Source organism: Myotis nattereri (assembly GCF_964212035.1).
Source record: "Myotis nattereri genome assembly, chromosome: 7".
NCBI lineage: Eukaryota > Metazoa > Chordata > Mammalia > Chiroptera > Vespertilionidae > Myotis > Myotis nattereri.
This window is the reverse complement of record NC_138082.1, coordinates 36,547,595-36,559,993: the sequence shown is the minus strand read 5'-3', so window position 1 is coordinate 36,559,993 and position 12,399 is coordinate 36,547,595. Positions and strand designations below refer to the sequence as shown.

Below are 12,399 nucleotides of genomic sequence, written 5' to 3'. Positions count from 1 at the left end.
AGAGAGGAAGGGTGGGGGAGAGAGAAAGAGAAACATTGATATGAGAGAGAAAAATCAATCGTTTGCCTCCTTCACAGGCCCCAACTGGGGATCAAACCCACCACCTTTTGGTGTATGGGACAACACTTCAACTGAGTCACACTGGCCAGGGCTGAGTCTAGTTTCTTGGTGTCAGATGGTGTCCTGGTTGGCTAGGGTCTCTGAGCTTTAGGTTTGGGCATTGCTGGCTGTGTGCAGGCTCACCCAGGCCGCTGGCGAAGGAATACCTGGACGGAGAGCACTCTGCCTTTGTTGGGAGGAGGGGGGCTGATAGTTCTGTGTAGGTGTACCCCACACCATGTGGGTCCTGGCAGAGTTTGGTAATAGCTGATAAGTGACAGGCATGGGACTCTGGGTCTGATACTCTGTCTTGGTATCTTCCACTGAGGCTAAGCAAAGTACAAGGGCAGTTGGTCTGTGTGGCCATGCATTTCTTTCGGTGAGGTTTGATTAGCCTCATTAAGAAGACATTGGGACAGCGTGAGGTAAGCTCCACCCCACACTCTTGTCCTATCAGGCTTCTTCTTCACCTGCTCCAGGGGCCGGGCAGGTGGCATTAGGCCAATGTATATGGGGTTGATTTCTGCAGCAAACCAAGAGTTTCACTGTTGACATCCGAGCCAAGCCGGAGTACCACAAGTTCCTCATTGGCAAAGGGGGTGGCAAGATCCGCAAGGTACGTGACACCACCGGAGCCCGCATCATATTCCCAACGGCAGAGGACAAGGACCAGGATCTGATCACCATCATCGGAAAAGAGGATGCTGTCAAGGAGGCCCAAAAGGAGCTGGAGGCCTTGATTCAGAACCTGGTAAGGCCCCGTCTCCCTGGGGCCACCTGAGCATCGGGAATGGGGCCTTCACCGTTGGTCCTTTACTTTCTCTTGTCTCCATGCTACAGGATAATGTGGTAGAAGACTACATGCTGGTGGACCCCAAGCACCACCGTCATTTTGTTATTCGAAGGGGCCAAGTCTTGCGGGAAATCGCCGAGGAGTACGGTGGGGTGATGGTTAGCTTCCCGCGGTCTGGCACACAGAGTGACAAAGTGACTCTCAAGGGTGCCAAGGAATGTGTGGAGGCAGCCAGAAAGCGCATCCAGGAGATCATCGAAGACCTGGTGAGCACCTAGAAGTTTGTAGGGTGCTAGGCCTGGCAGCCACTCAAAGCTGGGGAGTGGGCTTGCCCCCAACATATCCCTCGGGTTGCAGGCTCCCTCCCTCCTCGCCCTTCCTTCAGTGGGTGAAGGCTGCCTGTGAGAAGCAACTTAGCTGTCCATTTTTTGAAAGTGCCATGTGTACAGGAACCAGCTGCCTTCCCTCCTCCTCTGCTCCAAAGGGAGGAAAGGAGGTTGACAGTGCCAGGGAGTCCACGGAGAGGTCACATAGACATACTGGGCTTTCTAAACCAGCCTGTAGAGAACTGGGCCCTCTCTCCTGGCACCTCCCTGCCATGGCCTTAGAACTGGAGTCACAGCCACAGCATCTTCAGGTCCCTATCACCTGGAACTAACATGGCCAGGTGTTAACATAGCAGGGGCTCCCTGTATGGAGAGAAATCAGATGCTGCTGTATTCAAATGTTGGTTGGGAGCAAGCAACAGAGTAGTTTTGTGTGGATGAACCATTGATGCTTTCCTCTTTTGGGGAAATGTTTCAGAAGGCCTCCTGTGGCCCCTCCCACATCCCTTCTCCCTTCAACCCATTGTAAGATGAGCCCTGAGTTCATCTTGGAAAAGGGGTGTGTCTGCACTCCCAGAAGTGGCTGCAGAGGAAGGTGGTGTAAACAGGAATCAATCATAAGTAGTTAACCTTAACCTTTGCCTTTGTTTTTCTTCTTGCTGTGCCCTCCTCCCCCCAGGAAGCCCAGGTGACCATAGAGTGTGCCATACCCCAGAAATTCCATCGCTCTGTCATGGGCCCCAAAGGTTCCAGAATCCAGCAGATCACTCGGGACTATAATGTTCAAATTAAATTCCCAGACAAAGAGGAGAACCCAGGTGGGTCCCCACGGGGAGTTCTATGCTAGGTGGGAGGTAGGAGTATGAATGGTTCTGGTCTGGGGAGAGGTGGGGACATGTTTCCTGGTGAAGCTTCATCCATCTTGGTGCTGGACATGTCAGGGGACCCGGGGCTTTCAGAGGCTCAGGCTCCCTGGTCCCCAGGTGGTGGCCTCGTCAGTTGCTTTAAGGTAACGAGGTGCCCTTCAGATGTCCTAGAGGCTTGCAGCTGATGACAAGGCCAGAGGAGAGAAAGGATCTGCATGCAGCCTCTTATGGAGGGGAAGCCTGTGTTCAGTTCCCCTGCTCCTCACAGGCCCTCTGAGCTGTGGTGAGGCTGCACCTGTTTTGCACAGCAGCAGCCTCCCTCCCTGGATTCCTTGTGGGTCCTGTGCCTCGTGAGGCCAGGCAGCTACAGAAGGGATAGCAGCCTCTGACCCATCCAAGGATGTCACTGGGTGACTGGCTGCCCTTCTGGGACGGTCCTTCATCTCCCAATATCTTGCTTGTCATCTGGTTCTGCTTCTTGTCCCCAGGATGGGATTGGCTAGGAGGTGACCTATAAGCAGGATCTGGCTTTTATCTCAGACCTAACTTTGTAAGTTCTTTGCGCTCCTCGTATTGTCACAAAAAAGCGTTCTCTCTCTGACTAGTCTCCCTGGACCCACGGGGGGCAAGCTGGGATGAGCTGGGGGCCTGCAGCCTGCTGAGTGCACTGGCGTATTCTGACTTTGCCTGGTGCTGCAGCTTGTCTTGGCCACCGAAGCTCCTCTCTTCTCTCGGAATATAGGCTAATTTGAGTTGAAAACTAGTTAGATCATACATGCCACATTTATGTTTCACACTAGAATATCTTTTAAATTTTGATATAATTTCACACTTCAGAAAAATTGCACAGAACAGAACAAAAATCTACTCTTTGTACTCACTATTCAAACCTTCCCTGTCTTTCTCACCCATCCATCCCTTTACACGCACACACTGTGTTTTCAGACCTGCCCCCTTTCCATAATGGCTATTTCCTAAGAGTAAGGATGTTCTTACATCAGTTGCGATAACCCTAGTATGTTCATCAGAATCTGTAGATCTGATTATGTGAGTTATGAATTCATTGTTGACATTCAGATTTTCTGTTTTGAAACGTTCCCCAATTTTAATCCAGGATCATGATGGCTCTAGGCCAGTGATGGCCAACCTTTTGAGCTCGGTGTGTCAGCATTTTGAAAAACCCTAACTTAACTCTGGTGCCGTGTCACATATAGAAGTTTTTTGATATTTGCTACCATAGTAAAACAAAGATTTATAATTTTGATATTTATTTTATATATTTAAATGCCATTTAACAAAAATCAACCAAAAAAATGAGTTCGCGTGTCACCTCTGACATGCGTGTCATAGGTTCGCCATCACTGCTCTAGGCAGTCGTGCCTGCTTGCTTATTTATATCGTACAGACTACTGGATTCTGTTTCACACCAGGAATATTCTTTTGGTGTTAATTTGGGTACATACACGGGAGCCTCACCAGCTGCTTGTGTGTCCTGTTTCAGGTCGCTTTATTCTTGTGGCTTGCTTTCTTCGTAGCAGAAGAAGCTGGTGCAGCGTCACCTTGTCCCTCCTAAATCTCTCAAGCCCCTCCCACTGACTCCTCCCAGAACCAGGTCTCCTGGGCCATGGGAACATCTGTCATCCCCTCTCAAACACGGTGGGCACCTCTCACCTCTCCTGCCACCAGTTCCTGTGTCTCGAGTACTCATGTCCATGTTGAAAGTGAGGCAGTATGACTGAGGCCTGTGTGACCTGCCCCTCTGCTCTCTCCCCAGTTCATAGTGCAGAGCCAGCTGTCCAGGAGAATGGTGACGATGCTGGGGAGGGCAGAGAGGCTGACCCTGGCTCTCCAAGGAGGTGTGATATCATCATCATCTCTGGCCGCAAGGAAAAGTGTGAAGCTGCCAAGGAAGCCCTTGAGGTGCGTGTGGCTTCTCCCCCTCTTTGGGGGTGAGTGGTGACCTGAGGGATGCTTCCCTAGTGGCAGATTCATGGTCTAGTCGCTTTATAGTCCTAAGTCCGAGCACTGTGGCTTGTACTGCAGGCTGTGGCATTTCCTTCCCCAGACCTGGCAGCAGCATGGGGGCTGCAGAGAGCACAGTTGGAGGGTCTCAGTGTCCCTCTCTGTGAAGTAGGGATGTTTGGACTTGTGAGGATGAGTCAAGTGTTTTTTTGTTGTTGTTTAAATGAATTGTACTGTTACAGATGGTTGTCTTTCTATTTTTATTGATTTCAAAGAGGAAGAGAGAGGGAGAAACAGATAGAAACATCAGTAATGAGAGAGAATCATCGATTGGCTGCCTCCTGCATGCCTCCCACTGGGGAATTGAGCCCACAACCCGGGCATGTTCCCTTGACTGGAATCGAACCTGGGACCTTTCGGTCTGCAGGCCTACGCTCTATGCAGTGAGCCACACCGGCTAGGGCGAGGATGAATCAGTTTTGCAGTGAGTACTTACTGAGTGCCACCTACATGTTGGGTGCTGTTCTAAATGCTGCACACACAGTGTACAAAGCCTCTGCATTGAGCCGAGAGACAGGTGAGAAACAGCTCTCCCATGTCTAGGGGTTGGTGCCATTGGAGGCGGTTGGGACTAGGGTGGTCATAGTCCATTCTTTACCTCTGTAAGGCTGGGGGTCGGGGCAGCCTCTGTGTCTAAGGGCTCTCCCCTTTCCCTATAGGTCTCAAGTCCTGTTTTTCCTAGATTTTTGTTCTATTGTTTTGCTTCAATAAGGGGCCTTCTATATTTAAGAGCAGAGGCTTGGGGCCAGGGTCTGAAAGCTGCTCTGCCAGCATTAATACTGGACCCTCTCCCATGTTTTCTCTGGGGTTAGCAGTGGCCTACTCAGTCCAGGGGGAACAGTATGGAAAGTTCTGACATGCACTGTACTTCTCTCCATGAAGTCCTGTTGCTGAGCCCACAGAGTCACTGCTCACTACTCTGGGCCTAACAACCCTCTTCCCTGTAGGCTCTGGTTCCTGTCACCATTGAAGTGGAAGTGCCCTTTGACCTTCACCGATACATCATCGGACAGAAGGGAAGCGGGATCCGCAAGATGATGGATGAGTTTGAGGTAAGCAGTTTGCAGGTCCGATCCCTGGATACCAGGTTTAGGGAGTGAGCTATCACACACCCAACCCAGGGAAGGTGCCCTCCTCCTGCTCTTGGTTATCATGCTTCACACTACCCAACCTCCTTGTCCCCAGTTTGTGGGTGTATCTCCTGGCCAAATGTGACAGACAGGTTGATCATGGCTTCCAAGCTCACCATCAGAGGAACCAGATAGACACATCCCCGTCCTGAGGAACCCCCACGTACACCAGGTCTGTTCCCGTGTTCACCAGGTGAATATACACGTCCCGGCACCTGAGCTGCAGTCTGATGTCATCGCCATCACAGGCCTTGCTGCAAATCTGGACCGGGCCAAGGCTGGGCTCCTGGAGCGTGTGCGGGAGCTGCAGGCAGAGCAGGAGGACCGGGTGAGCAGCAGGTGGGGCCGTGGATGTTTCTTTTCTCAGTGTGGTCACACTTGAGGATCACCAGGGGCTTCTAAGAGACCCAGCACCCCGGCTACACTTCAACCAGTTAAATCAGGAGGCTGGAGGCAGACCCAGTCAACATCCAGAGGTCTTGTTAAGTGGGGAGTCTTTATCAGAACAGTGTTGCTTGCTTATTAGCAAGTTCTTTACAAGTACATCGGGAGACGTGATGGTGCCTTCAACTTTATAGGGAAGTTGAGGTTGAGAGGCCCTCTGAGAGCTTTTGAGAGCTGTTGCTGGAGAGACTCCAGGATATGCTGAAGCCCAGAGTGGGTGCGGTGTCCCTGCTGTTGATGAGGGGTGACAGCCCGCCCACCCATGGTGGAGCCCGGGGTCACATGAGTGACGCACAGTGGGCAGGTCCTGGGCACTGTTAGTAGTGTTGCAGGTTAAGCAGGGTACCAACTCTTCACTGAGGGGCATGACTGAGCTCAGACATCCTGCAGTGTCAGTGTGGCACAGTTGTCTTGGGCACAGCACTGACTTCGCAGGGTGTCTGTCCTCTGACCAGGTTTCTGGCCACACACATTGGGGCTATGTCCCCTTACCACTTTGGTTCCCTCCTTTCTTTTTAGCCTTTTTAATGCTTGTTCCTTAGATCCCTGCTCCACATCTTAGGAACACACAGCTCCACCTGTTATCATCCAGGCCTCTCCGGTCCTTTTCTGAAGGCCCAGTGGACCTGGTTGTGCAGGTCAAGGCTCTGGTTTTCATTAGTAGCTGATGATGGGATGTGGCAGACTCATGGAAAAGCCGTGGCTTGTTCTTGTTGCTGTGGTAATAGAGAACACTTTCCAGGTGTAGGATGGAGTAGAGGCATGTGGATACATGTGATAGTGAAGTGAAGCTCAAGGCTCAAGTGTTCCACCCTTTGCCTCATTCTCACTTGTTTTATCCACAGGCTTTAAGGAGTTTTAAGCTAAGCGTCACTGTCGACCCTAAATACCATCCCAAAATCATTGGGAGAAAGGGGGCAGTGATTACCCAAATCCGCTTGGAGCATGACGTGAACATCCAATTTCCTGATAAGGATGATGGGAACCAGGTAAGAGACCTCTCGGGTCAGATAGCACGTTGGAGTACTTTTGGGGCAGATGGACTCGTTGACGTTTGTCCTGACTGGGAACAGTGACCAGGCAAACAGGAGGAGCTCAGCTGGGAGGTGAGAGAGCAGGATCCAGAGTGGCAGGTCTTTGAGGACTGAATTTAGCTCCGGATTTGGGCCCCATCTTGGCATGTGCCAGTTGGGTGAGGTTTCCCTGTCATGGATGTGTTGCCATGTGGACTTGGGCATTTTTCCTGTGCCTATCTGGGGGCTCTGGCAGGGTCCCTGCACAGTTGTCCTCACAGGTAGAGCCCTGCAGAACTTGCACGCCCTCTACCCTCTGCACTGCATTGGGCCCATCCCATCCCACACCCCTGCCTGTCTTATCTCTTGACCCTTCCTGGCCCTCCGGGAGGTGGGGAGCCCATTCTCTCCTTGGGTCTCCTGCAGTATTTGCTGCACAGCAGAGCACCCAGAAATGGTTCCCTGGAACCTTCTGGCCAGAAAATCCCAACAAGCCTCTGCAGACTGGCCTGGTCCCACCATACTATGCCTTTCCAACCTGTGTCTGAGCGTCACTGCGGGCCTCCTGCCTGCTTCTCTCCCCAGCCTTCCCTTTCAGGGTCTTTGTCATTCAGAAAGTGAGTCAGGTCTGTAGGTGCTGACCTCGCATCCCTTTTCCTCTGTGCTCCCTGAACTGATCCTGCCCCCAGGTACAGCCTTTCACTGCCTTTTCTTCGGTTGATCTCTGTTTCTAAGGATTATGTTTACATTGCTGTTCTTTTTTTATTTTTCTATTTGATGTTTTAATTATCTTGATCTTGAGAATTTAGCTCTCTCCAACCCCTCACCTTTATTTCCCACAAATTTCCCATATAATTATTGGTTTTGTAAAGTCATTATTTAGTGTTTAGACTATTAGCATCCCATGAACCAAGTAGGGTCAGTCAGCTACATCTTTCATACAAAGCTTTTTCCTGTGAGAATTATGCCAACTGTGTTCTGCCCTGCGTGATGCCTCACTGGGGAGTGGGGGTTTCTGGGCATTGCTGGGTGGGGACTGGGTAGGGTCATCTCCTGTCCTACATCTGCTTCACCTAGACTCCTGGGGTTTCTCTGTCTCTCTCCCAGATGGGTCTTTTAAGTTCCTGTTCCTTTATTCCATTTCCAGGTTGTTCTTTGTTTTATTTTGTTTTGATCCTCATTGGAGGATATTTTTCCAATTGATTTTAGTGAGAGTGGAGGGGAGGGAGAGGGGAGAGAGAGAAACATTGATGTTAGCCACATCAATTGGTTGCCTCCCACACACACCCCAATCGGGGCAGGGAACTTGCAATCCAGGTATGTGCCCTTGACCGGAATTGAACCCGTGACCCTTAAGTTCTCAGGCCAACTCTCTAATCACTGAGCCATGCTGGCCAGGGCTCCAGATGTTTATTCTGGTTCTCTTACACTATGTTCTGTTCTTTTTTTTTTGGGGGGGGGGGGGCGTGTATAATACTCTTTTCTGTCCTTAACACATTGCGCACCAGTAGTATTATTGCTAGCTTTACCCAGTGGCCAGATAAGTTTCTATTGAACGAGTACAAAATAGGTTTTACAAAGAATCATACTTAGCTTGTAAGAACATGTAATAAATAACTTAAAAATGCAATGCGTATTTAATTTTAAGGCGTGCCTTTAACATTTATGTAAAACACTGTGTAATATGCAAACACGAATGCTCGTGATCCACCCGCAGTGTGTTAAGAATGTGGTCTGAGGCTATTATTTTGTTTTCCCATTTCTTTCTCTGTGCCTTGAATTACCCGTTTGCTCTGCTCACTCTTTACCAATCTGGTGTGCTCATCCAGACATTTGTATGATCAGCGGTATGGAGTACTGGCTACACCGACTGGCACCTTCTTCCAGGTCAGGTCGGTCGTCTTCACTGAGACCCCTCCAGATGAGGGGCCCAGGGGGACCTCCCCAGACCCCTCACCTGCTAGTGTCCTGCCGTGTCTTTGTGGGCAGTTGCTCTTTCTTTTCCTGTGTGTTACTGGGAGGGGCAGGAGCTAAATAAATGGATACTGTTTCTTTTCACCTTCTTTCTCTTCTGAGTGGATCGGTCTTTCCCCTTGAACTGAAGCCTACCTCCTTCAATCCAGCTAACGCTCTCCAGTCCCTGTGTGCCCTCCCAGCCAGGAATCCTGGGACATGTCCTCTTCTGATGGGATTCTCCTTTCTCAGCCGCAGGACCAAATCACCATCACAGGGTACGAAAAGAACACAGAAGCTGCCCGGGATGCCATACTGAAAATTGTGGGTGAACTTGAACAGATGGTTTCTGAGGACGTCCCGTTAGACCACCGTGTCCACGCCCGCATCATTGGTGCCCGTGGCAAAGCCATTCGCAAAATCATGGATGAATTCAAGGTGTGTCTTCAGCCCCACGGTGAAGGGTGTATGTTAGTCCTGGAAGCCCCGTGGGTGAGATCGGCATGCTCCCTGCTGCCAGAGCTTTCTTCCATGGGCTGCTGAGGGACACCAGGGCCTCCGTTTCCCTGCCGAGACTGCTGAGCACACTCACGGGCCAGCAGAGGTCTGAAAGGGCGGACATCCAAGGCTCAGGTGCTCATCGCTAAGGCGGTGAGGTCAAGTGGGGTTACAGCTGTATAGTTGATGCCGTTGGTCAGTGCCCTGTGCTAGCTCCAAAGGTTTGGCTGCCTGCCACCCCAGCCAATCCCTAGGAGGTATACACATCTTGGAGTTGGGGCCTCTACACCAGCTGCTTCTGCAGTGCACTGGCCTCACATGTCGTGAAGATGAGGGACCATGAACCAGGTTCTTAGGTTTCATGAACCCAAAGGGAAAACACTAGAAATGGACTGTTCCAGCCATACCTAATGGCCACTGTTTAGTCCAAAATCCTCTAATGGGCACTTGGAGCCACCTCAGCTGCTATGTGTGCTCCTTCCAGGTGGACATTCGCTTCCCGCAGAGCGGGGCCCCGGACCCCAACTGCGTCACCGTGACGGGGCTCCCAGAGAACGTGGAGGAGGCCATTGACCACATCCTCAACTTGGAGGAAGAATATGTGAGTTCTGGGGTCGCATGAGGCCACATGCAGGTGTTTTCAGATGCCTGCCAGGTGCAGGCGAGCCCCAGCGCCTCAGAGCAGGGTGAGCACAGTGGTGGATGCTCACGGGGAATCACTACTGCCAGCTGATCCCACCTGTGCCCACAGCTGGCCGACGTGGTGGACAGCGAGGTCCTGCAGGTGTACATGAAGCCCCCAGCCCACGAGGAGTCCAAGGCACCTTCCAAGGGCTTTGTGGTTCGGGACGCTCCCTGGACCGCTAACAGCAGTGAGAAGGTCAGACAGTGCTCATCCTGGGTGCCCTCCCTGTGCCCGGGAAGTGGGGATGCCTGCCACACTTACCTGCCAGTGGGTGGGCCCAGGGTCAGAGGGTGGGTCCATTTTGGAGCTGCCTGAGTGAAACTTGCTTAGTAAAGCTGTGCCCTCTCTGTCCCCACAGGCTCCAGATATGAGCAGCTCTGAAGAATTTCCCAGCTTTGGGGCTCAGGTGGCCCCCAAGACCCTCCCTTGGGGACCCAAACGATAATGATCAGAAAACAAACCTCTCCAGCCTGCTGACCCAAATCCCACCACGCAATGGTTTGTTTCAATCTGACTCAGCAGCTGGACCCTCCATAAATTCTTGACGCTCCCCCCTCCCCGAGGTCTCACAGTGAAGCCGGGCGCCTGGCGCTGTGTGCAGCTGGTCCTCAGGCCTGGCCAGCGCCCGGCACGTGCTCAGGATCTGCCCTTGACACCGGCTGTGGGCCGGCTTTCCACGGTTCAAACACTAATAGAGGCAATTGGACATTTCACGACAAGCTTCCCGGTCCACCGGCATGTCAATAAGGCCCTGGCCCCACTAAGAGTGCTGCACAGCTGGGGCTGAACCCACTTCCTGTGTCGTGACCTCAGGAAATAAATTTCCTTGACTTTAGAAAAGCCAAACGTTTGCCCTCTTCCTTTCCCAGCTCTCTCTCTCCCTCTGCCTGTAGTCCAGCCCTCTGTAGACTGCAGTCCGCCTCCTTCCCACTGCCAAAGCCCACACATCCCCGTCCACAGGGTGGGAGGAAGGCCCATTGTGCACACTGGAGCACCTGGGCCCAGAGAGGGGACCAGGTTCCAAGTGTGTGCCCCTGCACCACAGGCACCCGAGGCCCCGCATCTGGTGGGCAAGGCCTGTAAGTGAGGCTGCATCTACCACCTGGGTTTGGTGTGAGCTTAGACCCACAGGGATGGGGAGAGAGGTGGCCCGCAGAGGAGACTCACTTCCCCTCCCCGCTGACCTGTCACATCGACTTCAGCTTTCCTGCCCCTCCCCAAATGCCGAGTCCAGTCTCCTTTCTACCTCAGAGCCAGTGTGGTGGTGATCTCATGGTGAGGGTGGTGCCGCCCCAGGTGCTCAGCCTCCTGATTGCAACGGCTCTGGTCACGAATGCCTGAGTCCACTGACTGTCACAGCTCTGGGTCGCACCCTCACTTGCAAGTGGCCAGTGGGAAAGTCCAGAGTGGAGAGTGCGTACACCATCCTACAGGCTGCCCTCGGACACATGGATGCCGTGTGCTGACCCTGGGAGCTGGCCTTCAGAGGCAGCTTCCTGGTCCTGGGGTAGAGAGAGGCTGTCACTCAACCTGGGCTGGAGGACCAGGTCCTGCTAAGGGAGTCTGCTTTTCTCAGGGTGGTGGGGCAGGGTGCCCTGCCCCAGCCAGCATGGTGATGTGCTCTGGAGAGGAAAGGTGGCCAAGGCAGTGTTGTGAGAGCCACAGGCCCTTGGTTTCCAGGTTGTCTGGTCTCCCATCCCCACCTCTACCCATGTAGAGGTGACTGAGCCCCTCTCAAGTTTTCCATCCAAATAATGGCGTTCCTAGAGAAGCCAACTAGTACCCCTTGCCCAGCCCTTCCCTGGGGAAGGTCACTTCTTCCCTGACCACCCCCTCCATGAAGTTTTCTATTCGGTTATTGCTCAGCTTGGCAGTCTTTAGACTGAAATTTCTGAATAGACCAGAATTGCTGAACACAAGTCTGGTATCAATCTTCTGAGTTCCCGTTAGCTCAAGCAGCCTCAAATGTGCCCATATGTAGAAGTGATGAATTGGGGTAGGAAAACATTTGCTCCAGCTGAGTAGGTTGGGTGACCCCAAATTAGGTGGAGTCAATTGAAAAAGGAAGTGAGAAGGGAAGTTGCTGTTTTGCCTTTCTCCAGGACCATCCCCTACCTCCCTGGTCCCTGGAGTTCCTTTTATCTGCATGAGTTTTGGAGCCTTTCCTATTGGCCAGTGTACTGCCCTCCCCTCCGACCCCTCCCTGCCCTCTGGCATCTGCCCGAACCTCATGTTTCTGTGATATCTAACCCCCTCCCCGCAAAGGTGGATTTTTAATTGCCCCAACAGGTGTTTGCACATCTGCACTTATTCCTAAATGTAGGTGCAGCCCCCTCTCCTACACTGTGCGGGTTCTCACTGTGTGGCTGTTAGTCAGGCTCATGAGGTGACTGTGCCTGGGGCTCTCCTGCTGCCTCTGGTGCTGCTGCAGGAGCCCTGGGCAGGGGTGGGGCATGAGTGTCCATTTCCTCTTGTTGACTGTCTTCCATATCATGTGTGTCCACAGTTAAAATCCATCCCTTGGCCTTAACTTTGGAGTTTGGAGATTATATGCAAACATGTGTAAAGGC

General features: G+C 52.2%; 1 protein-coding gene across 2 annotated transcripts in view; it reads left to right on the top strand.

The window, feature by feature from the left end:
* HDLBP (high density lipoprotein binding protein) overlaps positions 1-10,675 on the top strand; it is a 76,803-nt gene extending 66,128 nt beyond the window's left edge. For both annotated transcript variants that reach the window (XM_081095580.1, XM_081095579.1), the window contains 11 exons: positions 629-850; positions 940-1,158; positions 1,898-2,036; positions 3,859-4,004; positions 5,054-5,158; positions 5,430-5,564; positions 6,526-6,669; positions 8,899-9,084; positions 9,629-9,745; positions 9,896-10,024; positions 10,188-10,675. In XM_081095580.1, coding sequence (XP_080951706.1) covers positions 629-850; positions 940-1,158; positions 1,898-2,036; positions 3,859-4,004; positions 5,054-5,158; positions 5,430-5,564; positions 6,526-6,669; positions 8,899-9,084; positions 9,629-9,745; positions 9,896-10,024; positions 10,188-10,274 — 1,629 coding nt within the window. In that variant the 3' untranslated portion in view covers positions 10,275-10,675. The remainder of the gene's footprint in view (positions 1-628; positions 851-939; positions 1,159-1,897; positions 2,037-3,858; positions 4,005-5,053; positions 5,159-5,429; positions 5,565-6,525; positions 6,670-8,898; positions 9,085-9,628; positions 9,746-9,895; positions 10,025-10,187) is intronic.
* The last annotated feature ends 1,724 nt before the right edge of the window (positions 10,676-12,399 follow it).